The sequence below is a fragment of the Cebidichthys violaceus genome, unplaced genomic scaffold, assembly GCF_023349555.1.
Source record: "Cebidichthys violaceus isolate CVI_PGR_0920_01 unplaced genomic scaffold, fCebVio1.0.p SCAF_4, whole genome shotgun sequence".
NCBI classification, from domain to species: domain Eukaryota; kingdom Metazoa; phylum Chordata; class Actinopteri; order Perciformes; family Stichaeidae; genus Cebidichthys; species Cebidichthys violaceus.
Window position 1 is genome coordinate 12108537 of NW_027176594.1, and position 14150 is coordinate 12122686.

The 14150-nt window shown below is 43.8% G+C and overlaps 1 protein-coding gene across 8 annotated transcripts in view; it reads right to left on the reverse strand.

The window, feature by feature from the left end:
- Positions 1 to 1780: 1780 nt before the first annotated feature.
- The window catches only part of sh3pxd2aa (SH3 and PX domains 2Aa), a 94006-nt gene continuing 81636 nt past the window's right edge, over positions 1781 to 14150 (reverse strand). For 5 of the 8 annotated variants that reach the window (XM_068727790.1, XM_068727786.1, XM_068727789.1 and 2 more), the window contains 5 exons: positions 12693 to 13096; positions 12561 to 12575; positions 11703 to 11752; positions 11159 to 11278; positions 1781 to 10749 (listed from right to left, as the gene is read on the reverse strand). In XM_068727790.1, coding sequence (XP_068583891.1) covers positions 8599 to 10749; positions 11159 to 11278; positions 11703 to 11752; positions 12561 to 12575; positions 12693 to 13096 — 2740 coding nt within the window. In that variant the 3' untranslated portion in view covers positions 1781 to 8598. The remainder of the gene's footprint in view (positions 10750 to 11158; positions 11279 to 11702; positions 11753 to 12560; positions 12576 to 12692; positions 13097 to 14150) is intronic. The other 3 variants (XM_068727787.1, XM_068727792.1, XM_068727784.1) reach the window with 1 other exon arrangement.

Genomic DNA, 14150 nt, shown 5'->3' on the forward strand with positions numbered 1-14150 from the left:
GTGACCAGTAGGGGATTAGGAGGAGATCAGTGGAAATACCTGCACCCTAAACTGTAGATGTGCTCCTACCAAAATGACTGCACTATAAATCCTTAAGGCACCTCTACCAGAGTTCTCTTCAGAGCTCCTCGTTAGACATCCATCTGTAATAAACCGACTGGTGACATGTCCCTATCAAAGAAGAGACTGAGGTGGATGAATACAATAAATGATAATCTCAGGAAAAGAACAATCCAGACCAGTGTATCTATTATATGTCATTGTTCATCTGAGTCGTCATTCTTTAATGTTCTCAACCAATCGTATTGGTTCTGCCATATAAAAAGGGCCAATCTTAAAAGAATTCCATTTGGAGACTCAATGTCAACGTACGTATTGACTTTGTAACACGCAGGTCTATTCAGAATAGATGTAGATGTGTCTGTCCTCTCAACACTGGTGCTGTGTGGAGGACGGTTGCAGCTAGACTGGTTCCAGACAGCCATCTAGTGGACAGACGTTGGAATGGTCACAGCATGAAGGGTTCAGTTAAAAAAAAGATTACTTTGGATCAAATTAATTACCTGTTTGACAAAAAAATATGAACTCAAGGTCCGCAGACCTTGAGAGCTTTTTTCAGAGCTTTCACCAGCATCTTAAGGTCTTCTTCAGTGAACAGATAAGATCATCTTGGAACAGAGAAATGGGTTTCAGTCTCCATCACACTGAACCAGCTGTTGCTATGTGAAACAAAGTCCATCCTTATGTCTGACAAAAGCTAGCTGATGGAGCTTGAGACAACTTGTTTGCTCAGCCATTTTTTTTTTTAAAAGGTTCAATAAATGCAAAATACAAGTGATTGAAGCTGCACTAATCAATATTTTCATATTAACAATGGGTAAACTGACAATGTAAAAAGTGTGAGGTATCACTTGTGGTTCCAAAACCATCACCTGACTGCAGTTCCTCACTTCTGCAGAGCCTGTTAGCATCTTTAAGCTAGTGCTTAAACTCTGATAAACCCACTGCACGCTACAGACAGAGCTAACAGCTAGCTAGCGAACATAGCGGAGCATTGAACAGCTGAAGAGACATCTGTGGGGACACAAACTGAGCTAACTAGCTACTAGTGGAGTGAATATTGGACTTACCACCTCAGGACAGAAACACATTTATATAGTTTATATACAGCAATAACATCATTATATAATGATAATGTATCGCTGATAGCATCTGAACAATGCTTTGTGCTTTCAGTTAAAATAAACCCAGAATGGTTGTGTTTTCGTGAGCGTATGAGCCTCCATGTCTACAAAAGGAGCAGGTCCTCTAATCCTCCAGTGTGCTCCTCAGACCTGTAGGCCTTTTGCTGTCAGAGGTGCTTCTAAATTAGGACACAGGTGTAAGCATATATTTCATGTAACTTTGGACACAAATGATGAATCTCTCCACACACGTTTGGATACAGGAGGGACAAAAATCCTCGTCTCTCGTCTTTAGTGGGAAACCGAGGCTCCGAGAGCTCGTTCGTCTTCATTCATCGTTCTCAACCTCCTCGCACTTTTCTCCCATAACTCATATCTCGCTATATATATACACAACCAGCTGCATTGTTCTGCTCGTCCACATCTAAACTCACTTAATCTGGCCGGCACAATAAGGCGAATAAAGATAAATGTCTCACTCTGTAATATTACTGTCACATACCATCTATCATCACGAGCAGAGAGCGGGTTGGCTGCTCTTTATCTGCAGTGGCACATGCGACTGGAAGTGTGAGACGAATGAAAAGGAGTCAGAATAAAACAACAGAGATAATACATTTAATATTGTTCCTCTTTTGGGCGATGCGAGATACAATGTAAACATGTACAAGATACAAAAAAAAGGAACAAGACTTGTCAAAATGAAACGGTAGATAAGAAAATGCCCTGTATTCAAAAGGAACGCACATGTGCAGGGTGTCTCAATCAGAAAGGACACTGACAGAATCTGCTCCCGTTGTACTTTGTCCTTGTGCACCAGTGTACAGTTTAATGGTGCGTTGGACAGAGAGGTGTGTGGCCCTGTCACCATACATGACCCCTGATTGGAGGATGAAGCCTCTCAGTCTCCTCATGGCATATCTTTTGAAAACAGGGAGCTTGCGAGAGTGAAACACAATCTGCATAACAACAATAGTAATAAAACGAAGAAAATAACAGAAAAGCACCTTCCTTTGGTCCAACTCCAGGCCTCCACCTGTTATTGTGTGTGTTCGAGTGGTCGACGTGCTGGTAACGGACTGTTTTTTTGTCAGAACTGACAGATCAAGAGCTCAATGGCGTTGGGTTTCCAGAGTTTCTTTGTTTTTTGGCACACTGCTCTCCACTGCAGGGCGGTGACAAATTCTGTTTCTATAAATGCAACATCGGGGCTAAAACAGGCTGCACCTTCTCATGAATCAACAGCTATCATTTTGGACAGCTCGACCTCCAAAGCATGAATATGGCATCAGAGGCTCCCAAGCAGAGCGCAGCAGGCGCGGCGTTCTTGATGAGGACACTGTTAGACGCCGGAGTGTCGTCTGACTAGCAAAGGTTAATTAAGACGCACTGCTGTGCTAATTAGAAACCGGGATTCAAACGGGGACAAAGAAAGGTGCCACAGAGACACAGCTGCGCGCCTCGTTCCTCCACACAGCCTGTTTTTCTGCAGCTCCCGCTGATCTCCCCGCTGGCACCTCAAACAACTGTGACTCTGAGAAGGAAGTTTTCAGAATGACAAATAATCAGCGTTCCCTTCTTCACAGCTAGGCCTGGCCCTGCAGCTTCGCTTCCTCCTCTCTTTCTTTACTCACGCTCAAACAAAAACTTCATGTTAATTAAAAACCTACAAATTCATCTCCCTAAATACCTCCACCCTGCTCCCACACGCGCACTAAAACTTACTTATCAAACCTACCCCGTCCTTCTATCAACAACAGCCTTCATAAGACCTTTGGATTTCTTTCTATTATCAGTGAACGCTTGTCTCATTAGATGTGAGCAAACGATTCCAATCCTGGTACACTTTCACAACATTCTATCATTTCTCTCAGCAACAAAAGACACTGAGGAATAAGCCAGAAAAAGGGGGCGAGGAATCCTACGTGTGAAGCCATTTTTTTGTCTTATTCAACAAAAAACCAACAACCTTATAACACCAAGCTCAAGCGCTCACACCCTCAGGGGCTGCAGAAGATCTGAAGACACTGACAGTAAAAGAAGCTACAAGCAGACGTTGGATCAGTTTTTAAAAGTTATTCCATAGAAGGAGTGAGACTGAGCGAAGCGGATGAACTCACTCGTCTCTCACTGACTTGCAGAAGGATCAATTAAATCATCGTTTGGAGGAACGAGATCTGGGCTCAGGTTTGGGAAGTGGAGAGCTCATTAGGTTTGGGGTTTGTTGAAGTAGTTGGATAAAAATGGGCAGCCTGTTGGAAGCCCCCCCCCCCCTCTCAACTGCTCCTATCAAAGCAGAGCTCCTCTCACCTCACTCTCACCTTGTCTCCTAGAATCCACTGCCTGATCCATCTTGGGCCTCCCTGCATCCTGCACTCCCAAAATCTCCTCCTTGACCCCTAAATTCTCTTCTCTCGAGTGCACCTGCAAGCAATCCATCTCCTCATGCAAACACACACACACACACACACACACACACACACACACACACACACCAAACCCCTCCTAGAGATCTCAATCCTTTTCAGCGGGAATAGACTGCTCATCTGTGTCGAGGAAGGAGGGAGAAGGAAGGAAGAGAAGCGCAGCGAGGAGGAAGACGCCTGCGACAGCAGGTCGGGGTTTTAGGATTACAGAGTTTAAGGTGCTTCATGTCTGAGCGGTGCCGCCCATCTGCTGGAATAAAAAGAGAGCGGGGAATGAAGCAGGGTGCGGGCGTGGCGGAGCTGTCTCACCCTGCTGGTTCTCCGGGAATATGTCGAGAAACTCATATATATATATTTCCTCTGGTGTGAATGACTCGTCCTGATGAATGCAAAATACATTACCACCGACAATCCACTCCCACTCTGCAGCGTGGACGTCACAGCTTCCAGAGCGGTGCGGCTAAAAGAGGCCGAGCCACTTAAAGGAGCAGCTAGACATTTTTTGTGAAATACACTAATTCACTTTCATGCAGAGAGATAAATGAGAAGATTGATAGCACACTCATGTCTGAACACTAAACACCAAACTAAGAGCCAGGAGACAGTTAGCTTAGCTTCACAAACAGACTGGAAACAGAGCTAAACGAATGGCCTGCTTCTGTCAACAGAAAGCCAAAGAAGCTCCCGCCTTCAGCAGATGAATGTGAAAGGAGCATTCTGCACAGTGAAGGTCAAACATCAGTGAGTGAACAGACAAAATACACCTTCATCCATCTTCTCGTCTAACTCTCAGAGAGAAAACAAATCAAGGTACTTCTCAGACTGTTCCTTTAAGGTGAAGTTTAAAGTCCGGGTAAAGCAAAAATAAACGTGTTTTGAGAACACCCCGCCAAATGAAATGATTTTTAAAAAACCAGAAAGTCTCTAAAATGATGTTTTAGAATGGTGATGAAAGAAGCAGTATTTTGTGCTCTGAAGGCTGGTTACATCTGGACAGCTACACACACACTGCAGGATGTTGCCGTGCATGTACTTTATGCAGCCATGATTTCAGGCTCCTCAACACTTCAATGGTCTGACGCCACAAGTCACACTATATCCTTCAGTCTTTTCACGTTTGTTTTCAGCAATTATTTTGTGACATGTATAATGTGTTTTGAAACAAATTTGACTTTAGCCGGACTTGAACTGCAAACTCTCCCGACAAAAGGATTCATGGACTCCAGCCTTATTGGCCTGTACATACAGGAAGTCGTTAGCACGATGACGTGTTCACCTGTCACACATGGATAAGGCAAAGAGAAAAATAAAGGCTTTTCTATTTTTTGGCGTACATCCTGGAAGCTGATAGATTGATGTGAAATGGCCTGAAATCTCCCCGCTCTCTTGTTTACTCTCCTGTCCTCGGCTCCAAATGTCACCTTTCGCCGCAGTGACTGGTGAGGAGAACGTCTGACTCGGTTCCACAGAGGAGGACAATTGTAGAGAGGCATGGCGTAGGTGCAGAGAGGACACACTCCAGAAAGCAAACAACAAAAAAAGAAGAAAACAACAACAAAAGACAAAAAAAAGAAAACTATCAAAATTCCATTCAGGCACGAACGTGACAGCTCAGAGCAGGGCCACTGAGGCCCCTGATGACGGGCCCTTGACTCTCCGTCTGTGAAGAAAACCCCTGATGGCTGTAATGTCAGTACAGAAGGGGGTTCTGCCATGCCAGTCACAATCCACATGTCCACCGCTGACCTAGAGACTCTCATGCTGTTGTTATAAAAGTCAGGAGACGATGAGACGATGAGACGCCACACACCACGGCTTTGGTCCAAGGAGTCCTCATCGCTATCAGGGCCTCTCACATCGGCTCTTTCAGATCAACCTCTAACGACACACTTGAAATGACGGTGAAAGCTCACGACTGGCAGTTTGACTGGGAATATCTACTCCTGTGATAGTATCCCTCTTGTTGAAGCATGATGCGTTTCTGATCTATTGCACATTTCCTCACGGTTACATTTCAGAATTTGGGGTTAAAAAAAAGGAAATTAGAGAAAAAAAAGGTAAAAGCATGATTAAAGACAGATGCTATACAGGTAAATGTAAGCCTCCCACAGAACAATTCCCTTACTATTTCAGTAAATTCAGATCAATCAAAAGAAGCAATATGCAATAATAATATGTGCTGGAGCGAAATGTACAAAGTGATTGAACACATTTACATAATGCCTTCGTCTGGATGGGAGGGGGCCTTGTTTCCAATCTTAATCTTAGTATTCATCCACATGTGGTTAGATTTTCCATATTCTACAATGAATGCAAAAATCTCAAATATTCTACTAAATTATGATTATTTTGTTATCTGACAGGATAGTTTTGGATACTAAGGAGCCAATGTGTGTTACAATTAAAATCTGTATAGTGCTTTACAATAACATTTTGAGTGGGGGAATAAGGCGATTGTCAAACCTTGATAAAATATAAAACTATTCATAATAAATATATTTAAAATCCGGCATTATGTAAAGCACAATAAAGATGAAGGAAGTGCCCGTGATTTGCTAAAGTTGCAGCACACAGCATGAAGGAAAAAATAGGAACCTTTTTTAATTAAAAAAAACTATAATAATTATTGCCAAATACAAAAAAAATATTATAGCTGCACTGAGATTAAAAAAATTTAAAAAATAAAACAGAAAATTCTGTACAGTTTTTGGTCACTGACCAGCAGTGCGTTTCTACTCACACTGAGGCAGGACGGCTGGTAAGCCTCCGGGATGGGACAGAAATGCTGGGGTAGTACCTCTGACCTCCCACTAGAGGGCTCTACTTCTCCAATTCTAGTCACACTTTGGCATGGTCGCTGTCACCGACAGAGCTCCACTTCTCATTTGAGGTGAAAATAAGAATGGAGAGAAATTAAATAATTACAAAAATGTTTTCAATAAATAAAATGCTGAGTATTTACTGCATCTTTACATTAATGCACCGTAAATCAGGTTTAGAGTGCACTAAATCACAAAACAGAACCACTTCGTTCCTCGTTATTGTCACCGTGTGATCACAGAGTAACAAATTGACAAACAACAATATGTTTTTTGCTAAAATAGATAACTGCGATCGAGCAGGTACTGTACTTTGTTTAATACTGTGATACTGTCCAGCAGAACATAATGAAACCTTAGTGTTCAGCCTCATACAGAGAGCTCACACCGCTCATTAGAAAATGTATTTCAGCAGTCTTGAACATCAGCCATTTGAATTTTGAAAGTTAATACTTTAGCTCAGAATGTCACATTCTCATATTTCACTTATTTTGAACGTGATACTTTTTAAGAATTGATAAGTCTTGTTTATATGATATGATACTCAACTATAATTTGAAAGATGTGAAAAAATACTTTGAAACAAATCTATACCCTAAGCTATGTTGTCTTCTACAGTATGTTATGTCTAAAACTAATACTGCACAGCAATATCTCATATTACAATGTCCTTTACTTCTAGTTTTAGAGATCTGTAATTTTAAGAAAATGAATCAAGTGCTTCCAGGTACAGATTTTTTTAGTTCATAAAACTCATTTTAGGCATTTTGTTGAATACACTGTATTACTTGTACACAAATAAATAGTAAAATCACAAAAGTAGCCAATGAAATGTCATTTCTCTTTGGTTTGATCACATTTTGGGATAAATTCTATCTAAATATGTCCCTGGACTTCAATTATTTCACCACATTTCCAGTACTTATTCAATACATCTCTGTAACAGCAGTAAAACTAAATATGTACAACTAAAATCACTGCAGTAAACCTAAACCTTTGTAATTGTTTTCATCTTTCGAGGTTATTAGCTAACCAGATATGAAGTGCTTTTGTTCGAGAGAGAAACTTACGAGTTGTTCTTTGATTTTCCAGAAATATAAAAGATTATTATTATTAGTTATTATTTCAAGTTTCACAGGTATATTTGTATACATTTGCTATTCCAGATAGTGATATAGATATAACTATATTCCAGATAGTTATATCTGGAATAGAAAGCATTAATATCAACAAATCTTTCTTGGGCTTGGGGTTCTAAGACAAAACGATGCCAATTCATGAAAGCTGAGAACCTCCTGTATATTGGCCAGTGTCAGGTGGTACATGACACGAGGCAGGAGCTTTAACTTTTCCAATTCTAGGCTGTGGGTGAAAACAGATGTCACAAGAAAGCAGAAATAATTCTCTAAGATTTGCATCAAATCAAGATTATAACATGAACAATGAAACAAAAACAAAAATACGGATAATGAAGTTACAATTATGTTTTACTTTGCTTGATGACTTGCTGCTTAAAGCGAATAAATTCTCACTTAAATCTCTGTTTTTTATTCTTAATTTTGTGTTGGACCAATTACAGCTCTCTAGTTCGAAACTTTGCACTTTGTTTGCACTCAAAAGTGTAGCTCTTAATATGCTATGGAAATACTCCTGGTGGTATTCATAGGCCTATGGCACTCTAAAAGATTTGGTTGATTTAACGTTTTGCCGTCCACCATTAAGACCTCCATTCAGGTGATCAAATACAAAAGGCACTTATCGGCCATCAGCGTCAGTGATGGGCAGGAATGAGCATAACCATTGTGCTGCTTCTCACTACATGATGCAAACCTCTTTAAGAGGCTATCACTCCCATTCATACCATGTTCTATCTAAAAGACACCGTCCTCTTCAAATTCCATCTCTCACGGATGACCAATCCCACATTCCTGTCTCTCATTCCCAGCCAAAATATTTGAAATCTTTACACTCCTCCTTGTATACATTTTAGTAAACCAGCACTAAAAGTGTCCTCCCAAATCAGTTTAAAATGTCTTTCTTTTTAGTCATCAACGTACATTTTCATATTGCTTACATGAGAGTGCGGGTAACGTTCTTAAGGAGTGATGCCACCAACGTCCTTGAAGACATCAAAGGGGGGAGGAGGAGGGGGAGGATGTGGGGTCGGTTTTATTTCTTCCGCTCTAGGTAGTTGGAGGGGACCCAGCCCTTGCGGGGAAGCAGGCTGTCCTGCACCTGGCAGTACCACCATCCATTGGGGTTTCTTTCTAACACCTCCAGACAGGTGCCCTCAGTGAAACCCATTGTTTCCTCATCGCCACGATAGTCAGCGATGGACACGTACACATCCCTGCCCAGGTTATTGTGGATCAGTTGGCTCTTGTCTATGGGCTTGGGTCGAACTGTGGACACAGGGATGCCATTGCGTTGGTTAACTCTGCTCAGGGCGTCCTGGACATTGCTTGTGCTGAATGCGCTCCCTGAGGACCCCAGGCCGGAGCGCTCGGCAGGCCTCGTCTGACTTTCCACAACTACGTGTGGACGCACGGTGCTGAAGGAGGCATTTCGGCGGACACCAAGAGTGGCAGAACCGGAGCCATAGTGATCGCTTCTGCCAAGAGAGTCATTCCGCCTCAGAGACCCTGTCATGTAGTGTGCATCCTTGGCTGTCTGTGTTGTGGTCACAAACACAGACTGAGGCCTCACTGCCACCTGGCGTACCCCGTTCCTCATCCGTACACCTCCATTAACTATCCCGGACGGCTTCGAGAAGCCACCAGGAGGCTTAGAAGGAATTGGGGGAGTATTCCTTCTCAAGCTTTGATGCTGCTGGCTCAGACCCTGAATATTGATGTTATTGAGGGCCAAAACGTGCTGCTCGTTTTTCTCCAGGCTGTTGGACTTACTCCCACCATTCCCATGTCTATCTAGGTCCAACCCACCTGCATCCCCCACTTGTCTGACAGGTTCGAGGTAGTACGAAGGAGCCCAGCCCTCCTCGGATCCCCAACGAATGTACCACCAACCGCTCTCCTGCTTCTCCAGAACCTCAACCTCCACCCCGGCTGGAAAGCTGATCTCAGAATCCTGGACCTTCTTATAGGCATCCAGGGAACGATAGAGATTGGGACCTTCCACGTCTGAGTCACCACGGCTCCCTTTAGAGTAGACAGAAGAGAGATCTGAGGTGCTGCGTGAACACATTGAGTCCTCTGATGAGATGACAGAGGCTGTTTCAGAGTCGTCCCCACAAGAAGGTTTGAGGCCATGAGGCCGAAACTGACTTGTGGGCCTCAGCTGCCGTCTCAAAGAGCTGATGTCCATCCTCTCCGGACTCTGGGGCTCTGATTTGGTCAGGAGTGGTTTAGGTCTGACAGAAGGTTTGGGCCTGGTTGAGGGGCTTTGACCTATTCTCTGCTCCACATCCCGGCTGAAGGCAGAGCCTTTCTTGGGGCCTCTGCTCAATTCATCTGATGAAGAGCCGGGGCTGTTGTCCTGTGACCTAAAGCTGATATCTATGTGTCTGCCCAGAGTCTGGCTTCTCCGGTTCATCTCTGGCGTCATGGTCTTCATGGGTCTACCAGCGAAAGGTGAGGATCCGGATGGTTTGCGTGGAACTGTGGAGGAATGGTAGCTCCTTGGAGAATTTGGCTCACTGGAACCTTTGACTGAAGTTCTTTCAACACCACTGCTTGGCCTGAAGCCGTCGTTCTCATAGATACACTCCTCTTTTGCAACCTCCTCTGCTGACCTGTAGGAAGCTCTTCGATGAGTGAACACAGGGGACGCCTTGCAGACAGGAGGAGAGGCCTTGCAGACAGGAGGAGAGGCCTTGCAGACAGGAGGAGAGGCCTTGCAGACAGGAGGAGAGGCCTTGCAGACAGAAGGAGAGGCCTTGCAGACAGGAGGAGAGGCCTTGCAGACAGGAGGAGAGGCCTTACAGACAGGAGGAGAGGCCTTGCAGGAAGGAGGGGAGCTGCGGTACTTGTCGCTGGTCACGCTGCTGATCTTTACATCCAGAGAATCTGTGTCCGATTCACCTTCGCATCCAATTGCAGGAACATCATATTCAGGTTCCTCATACACAGGCCTGCTCGGCGGCTCTGAGACTTTAGAGGAAGAGTTAGTGGGAGCAGAAGCATCCTCAGACTCTTGTTTTTTGACAGGAGGAGCTGGGGGTGGGACTTTGGGCCGGGTCAGGGTGCTGGTCCGACGGCTGAGATTGGGCTTCTTGCGCTTGTCAATGTAGGAGCAGGGGGCCCAGCCCTCCATCTCTCCAATCTGCACATACCACCAGCCTCCGGGGTTCTTCTCTATCACCTACACAACAAGACATATAGAATATAGAAGCTATCTAAAAAAGTGTTTTTCTTTCTTTAGGATTTGTCACACATGCTGAACACTGGAATAGTTTAGGGTTAGATGATCAGAGGATCCAGGACATGCTGTTATTACACCTGCTATTACAGTCGTCTTGCGCAGACATTAATGACAAATGTTAACACACTGTCTAGTATTGCCAGCTCACCATGTTGTTATCTTCATCTCTCTACCTGAGTCTACGCAAAGGGAATTCTGTCAACATCATCACGTTTAAACACAAATCTCAATGTTGCATCTCTAATGCCTTAGCTTTACTGTCTATCTGGGGAGCACTGAGTTGACATACATAATCAATGAGGCCTGACTGTTTAATCTCTGTGACAACAGTGTAGATCTGGCCTCTTACATCAGCCTTTTGTCCTCCACGGAAACTGATGCCATCAGAGATGGAGGACTGGAAATCTGCTATGGTGTAATACTCTGCTTCCACAGCAGGGGGCTCTGGAGGCTTGGGTAACTGGAATCCCTGCACAGCAAAGAGGAAGAGATGTGAGCAGCTGACATCATATCTAGGCATCATTATAAGGTAACTGGCTCCCTCTATCATTTTGGGGATATTTTATGGCTGCATATGATAATAACATACATATATAATAGTATTTGTGGTATTTAAGTGTGGGCAGTGGTAGATTCAGATGATCAAAGACATGCTGAAAGGATGTTAGCTTGTTACTGTGCTTTAATGGTTGCTATGCCAACTCTCATAGCTAATCTGTGTTTGTACTGCACTTAAAACACACTTCAGCTAGAGGCTATGATTGTAAATGTGCTAGGACATTGTTCACTGTGGGTAGTTCTGTGATGCTGACATGTTTCTGTTGAACATACAGTCACATTAAACAAAGCCCTCTTGGATATTGTTAGAAAGCAGTAGCTTGTGAGTGTCTTACCAAGTTGGCTTCTCTTCGTGGAGGGGGTTTTTGTCTCAGATTTGGAGACCCTGATCAACAAAGAAACATGTCATTAAAACGTATTTGCAATGAACTCAACCCACATCCAACAGTCAAGAACTATATAGTTGTAGTTGTGCCTCATTCCTGTTTGCCCTAAGTTGCTGGCAGTCAAGATGTCAGAATCAGACGTGTTACTCATGCTAATCAGAGACCAGGGGTTACGTAAGTAACCTAAAGTTGTCTTTCATAGCACTTGTTTCGATGTCTCACTATAGGATTGCCAGACAAGATTATCTCGATGACTGACCTCCAGCCCACCTCACACAGCAGTATATGGATGAAGCATGTAGTGCTGGTAGTATTATTGGTTAATGCACTCAAAGAATGGTGGGCTGCTCCACAGCAGCAGGAAACTCTTTTATACAGCTTTTGTTACATACCTAGTTTTATGAACCTTCATTTAATTCTGGTTGTAAGTCAGTCTGGTAGGTTGCTAAATAACATCTGGGTTACCTTGATGGAGGCCAGCCCCACAGACATGGCTTTATAATCATTAATGTCCTGTAGTTCCTTTAAGTTGATCTAGTATTTATACTGGGTGAAAAAGGTTGTCACTGTGCATTTTAGAAAGCATGCAAAGGCATATATTTGGCAGAAAATAGATTTTTGTTAGCTCAAATGAAATCATAATTTCTCTACAAGATATCATTCATGTACTTGGAAAACACATGCTCAGGATGCCACAAGAAACTATGTGAATGAAATGGACACCCACACCCAAAATCCCATGTTAAGTAGCCTCACAGATTAGTGTGACAAAGCATTAGATTACACCACCATCACCATGTAGCTTACCTATAGCATTAAAGCCTACACAAAAGGAAAATGACAAGTCTTAATGTCTCATACAAAGACTACAAATGCTCCTCTCCATAGCTGCAATGCATTTACTGCTCAATTGTCTCCTAACACACCACAAACACTCACCAATTTCCACTCTATGTGGAGCCACTCTGGCTACAGCTGGGGACCCTGGCTCACCCCTCCCTTTACTCTCATTTAGGGCAGCACTCGCTGCTATTCCCAGACACGGGCTGTTGGTGTCCCGGCCCGCGCTCAGCCTCCTGCCCGTCTCGGCGTTGATCTCAGAGTTGTAGGGCATGGGCAGGCTGATCTCGCTCTTGGAGAAGTGGCGCTCCGGCGTGGTGCTGCCCTCTGCGTCCGCTTGGATGTCTTTCTCGCTGACCGACTTCTTTTGCAACAGGTTGCTGATCTCCATGATGTTGCCGATGATCTCCACGGGGCCTGTCAGGGTCTTCTTGCGGGGGGAGAAGTCTTCTTTCACCTTTTTCAAGTAGGAGGCAGGGGCCCAGCCCTCTTTCCCTAAGTATCTGTGGGTAAACACAGACAGAGTGGTGTTTGATAGTATATCATTGTTATATCATTCAAAGGGCACTCCAATTTCACACATTAACATCACTTTATGGAGTCATGGAGTTTGAAAGGTGTGGACGTTCACCAGGCAAAGTTTTGGGAGCTTGACCCATAGGAGGGATAGTAATGATCTAGATATCTTATTATGACCTCTCCTTTTATGATCTGCCTTTTGTAAGGTGCAATACTAAATCACCAGAATGCATTGATACGAGTTTGACCATAAATCATAAGTAAAAGGAATTAATTCTCTGGCACATTCCCTAGCATGTCACTATGTAATAAAATTCACCAAATCAGATCCTGTGTGTTGAAAGAGCATTTTAATTGTAGTGACGTAGAGGTAGCCAAAGGCAAGTAAATGGACTCAGTAATCAATGCACTGCTTCCCCACATTCACACATTCATTGTGAAGCTAAATGAGTCAGTTCAGAGTGCTTTGTGAAACAATAAGGAATGTTTCCAAATGCAACTCTGTGAGTCATTTGCCTCTAGGTGGGCTGTTCTCTGCTCTGAACAGATGTGATCATTTCTGCTTCCCTGTTGCAGGGACTTTAGCTGCGACCACAAGGAATCCCCAGAAAAGAAAAAAAAGCCTCATGTTTAGACAGCCCTGGAGAAAGGCGGCCCACTGAGAGCGGCGCGGCTCCGGCGTATATCTGGAGCATCACTTCCTGTCGGACAACGTGCTCTGAAACGACTCGTTGGGCGTTGCAACGAGGAGCAGAGGAGCGTCACGTCACGTCATGTCAATTTTATTTCTACATCCATGAATGTCACAGATCACTCATTTTCCTACAAGGGGAGACACGTCACCCTCCATTCAGAGGAGGACAAAGTGATTGTACACATATTAGCCATATGCACAAGCACCGTCAGCAGGGTTCTGTGTGTATGTTCCTGTGTGTGGGAGCATGTGAGCATGTGTATGTCACATGCCACGAGGCAGCATGTGATAGTAATCAGGGGATACTGAGAAACAAACAACTGGAAGTACACACTGGCTGGGTA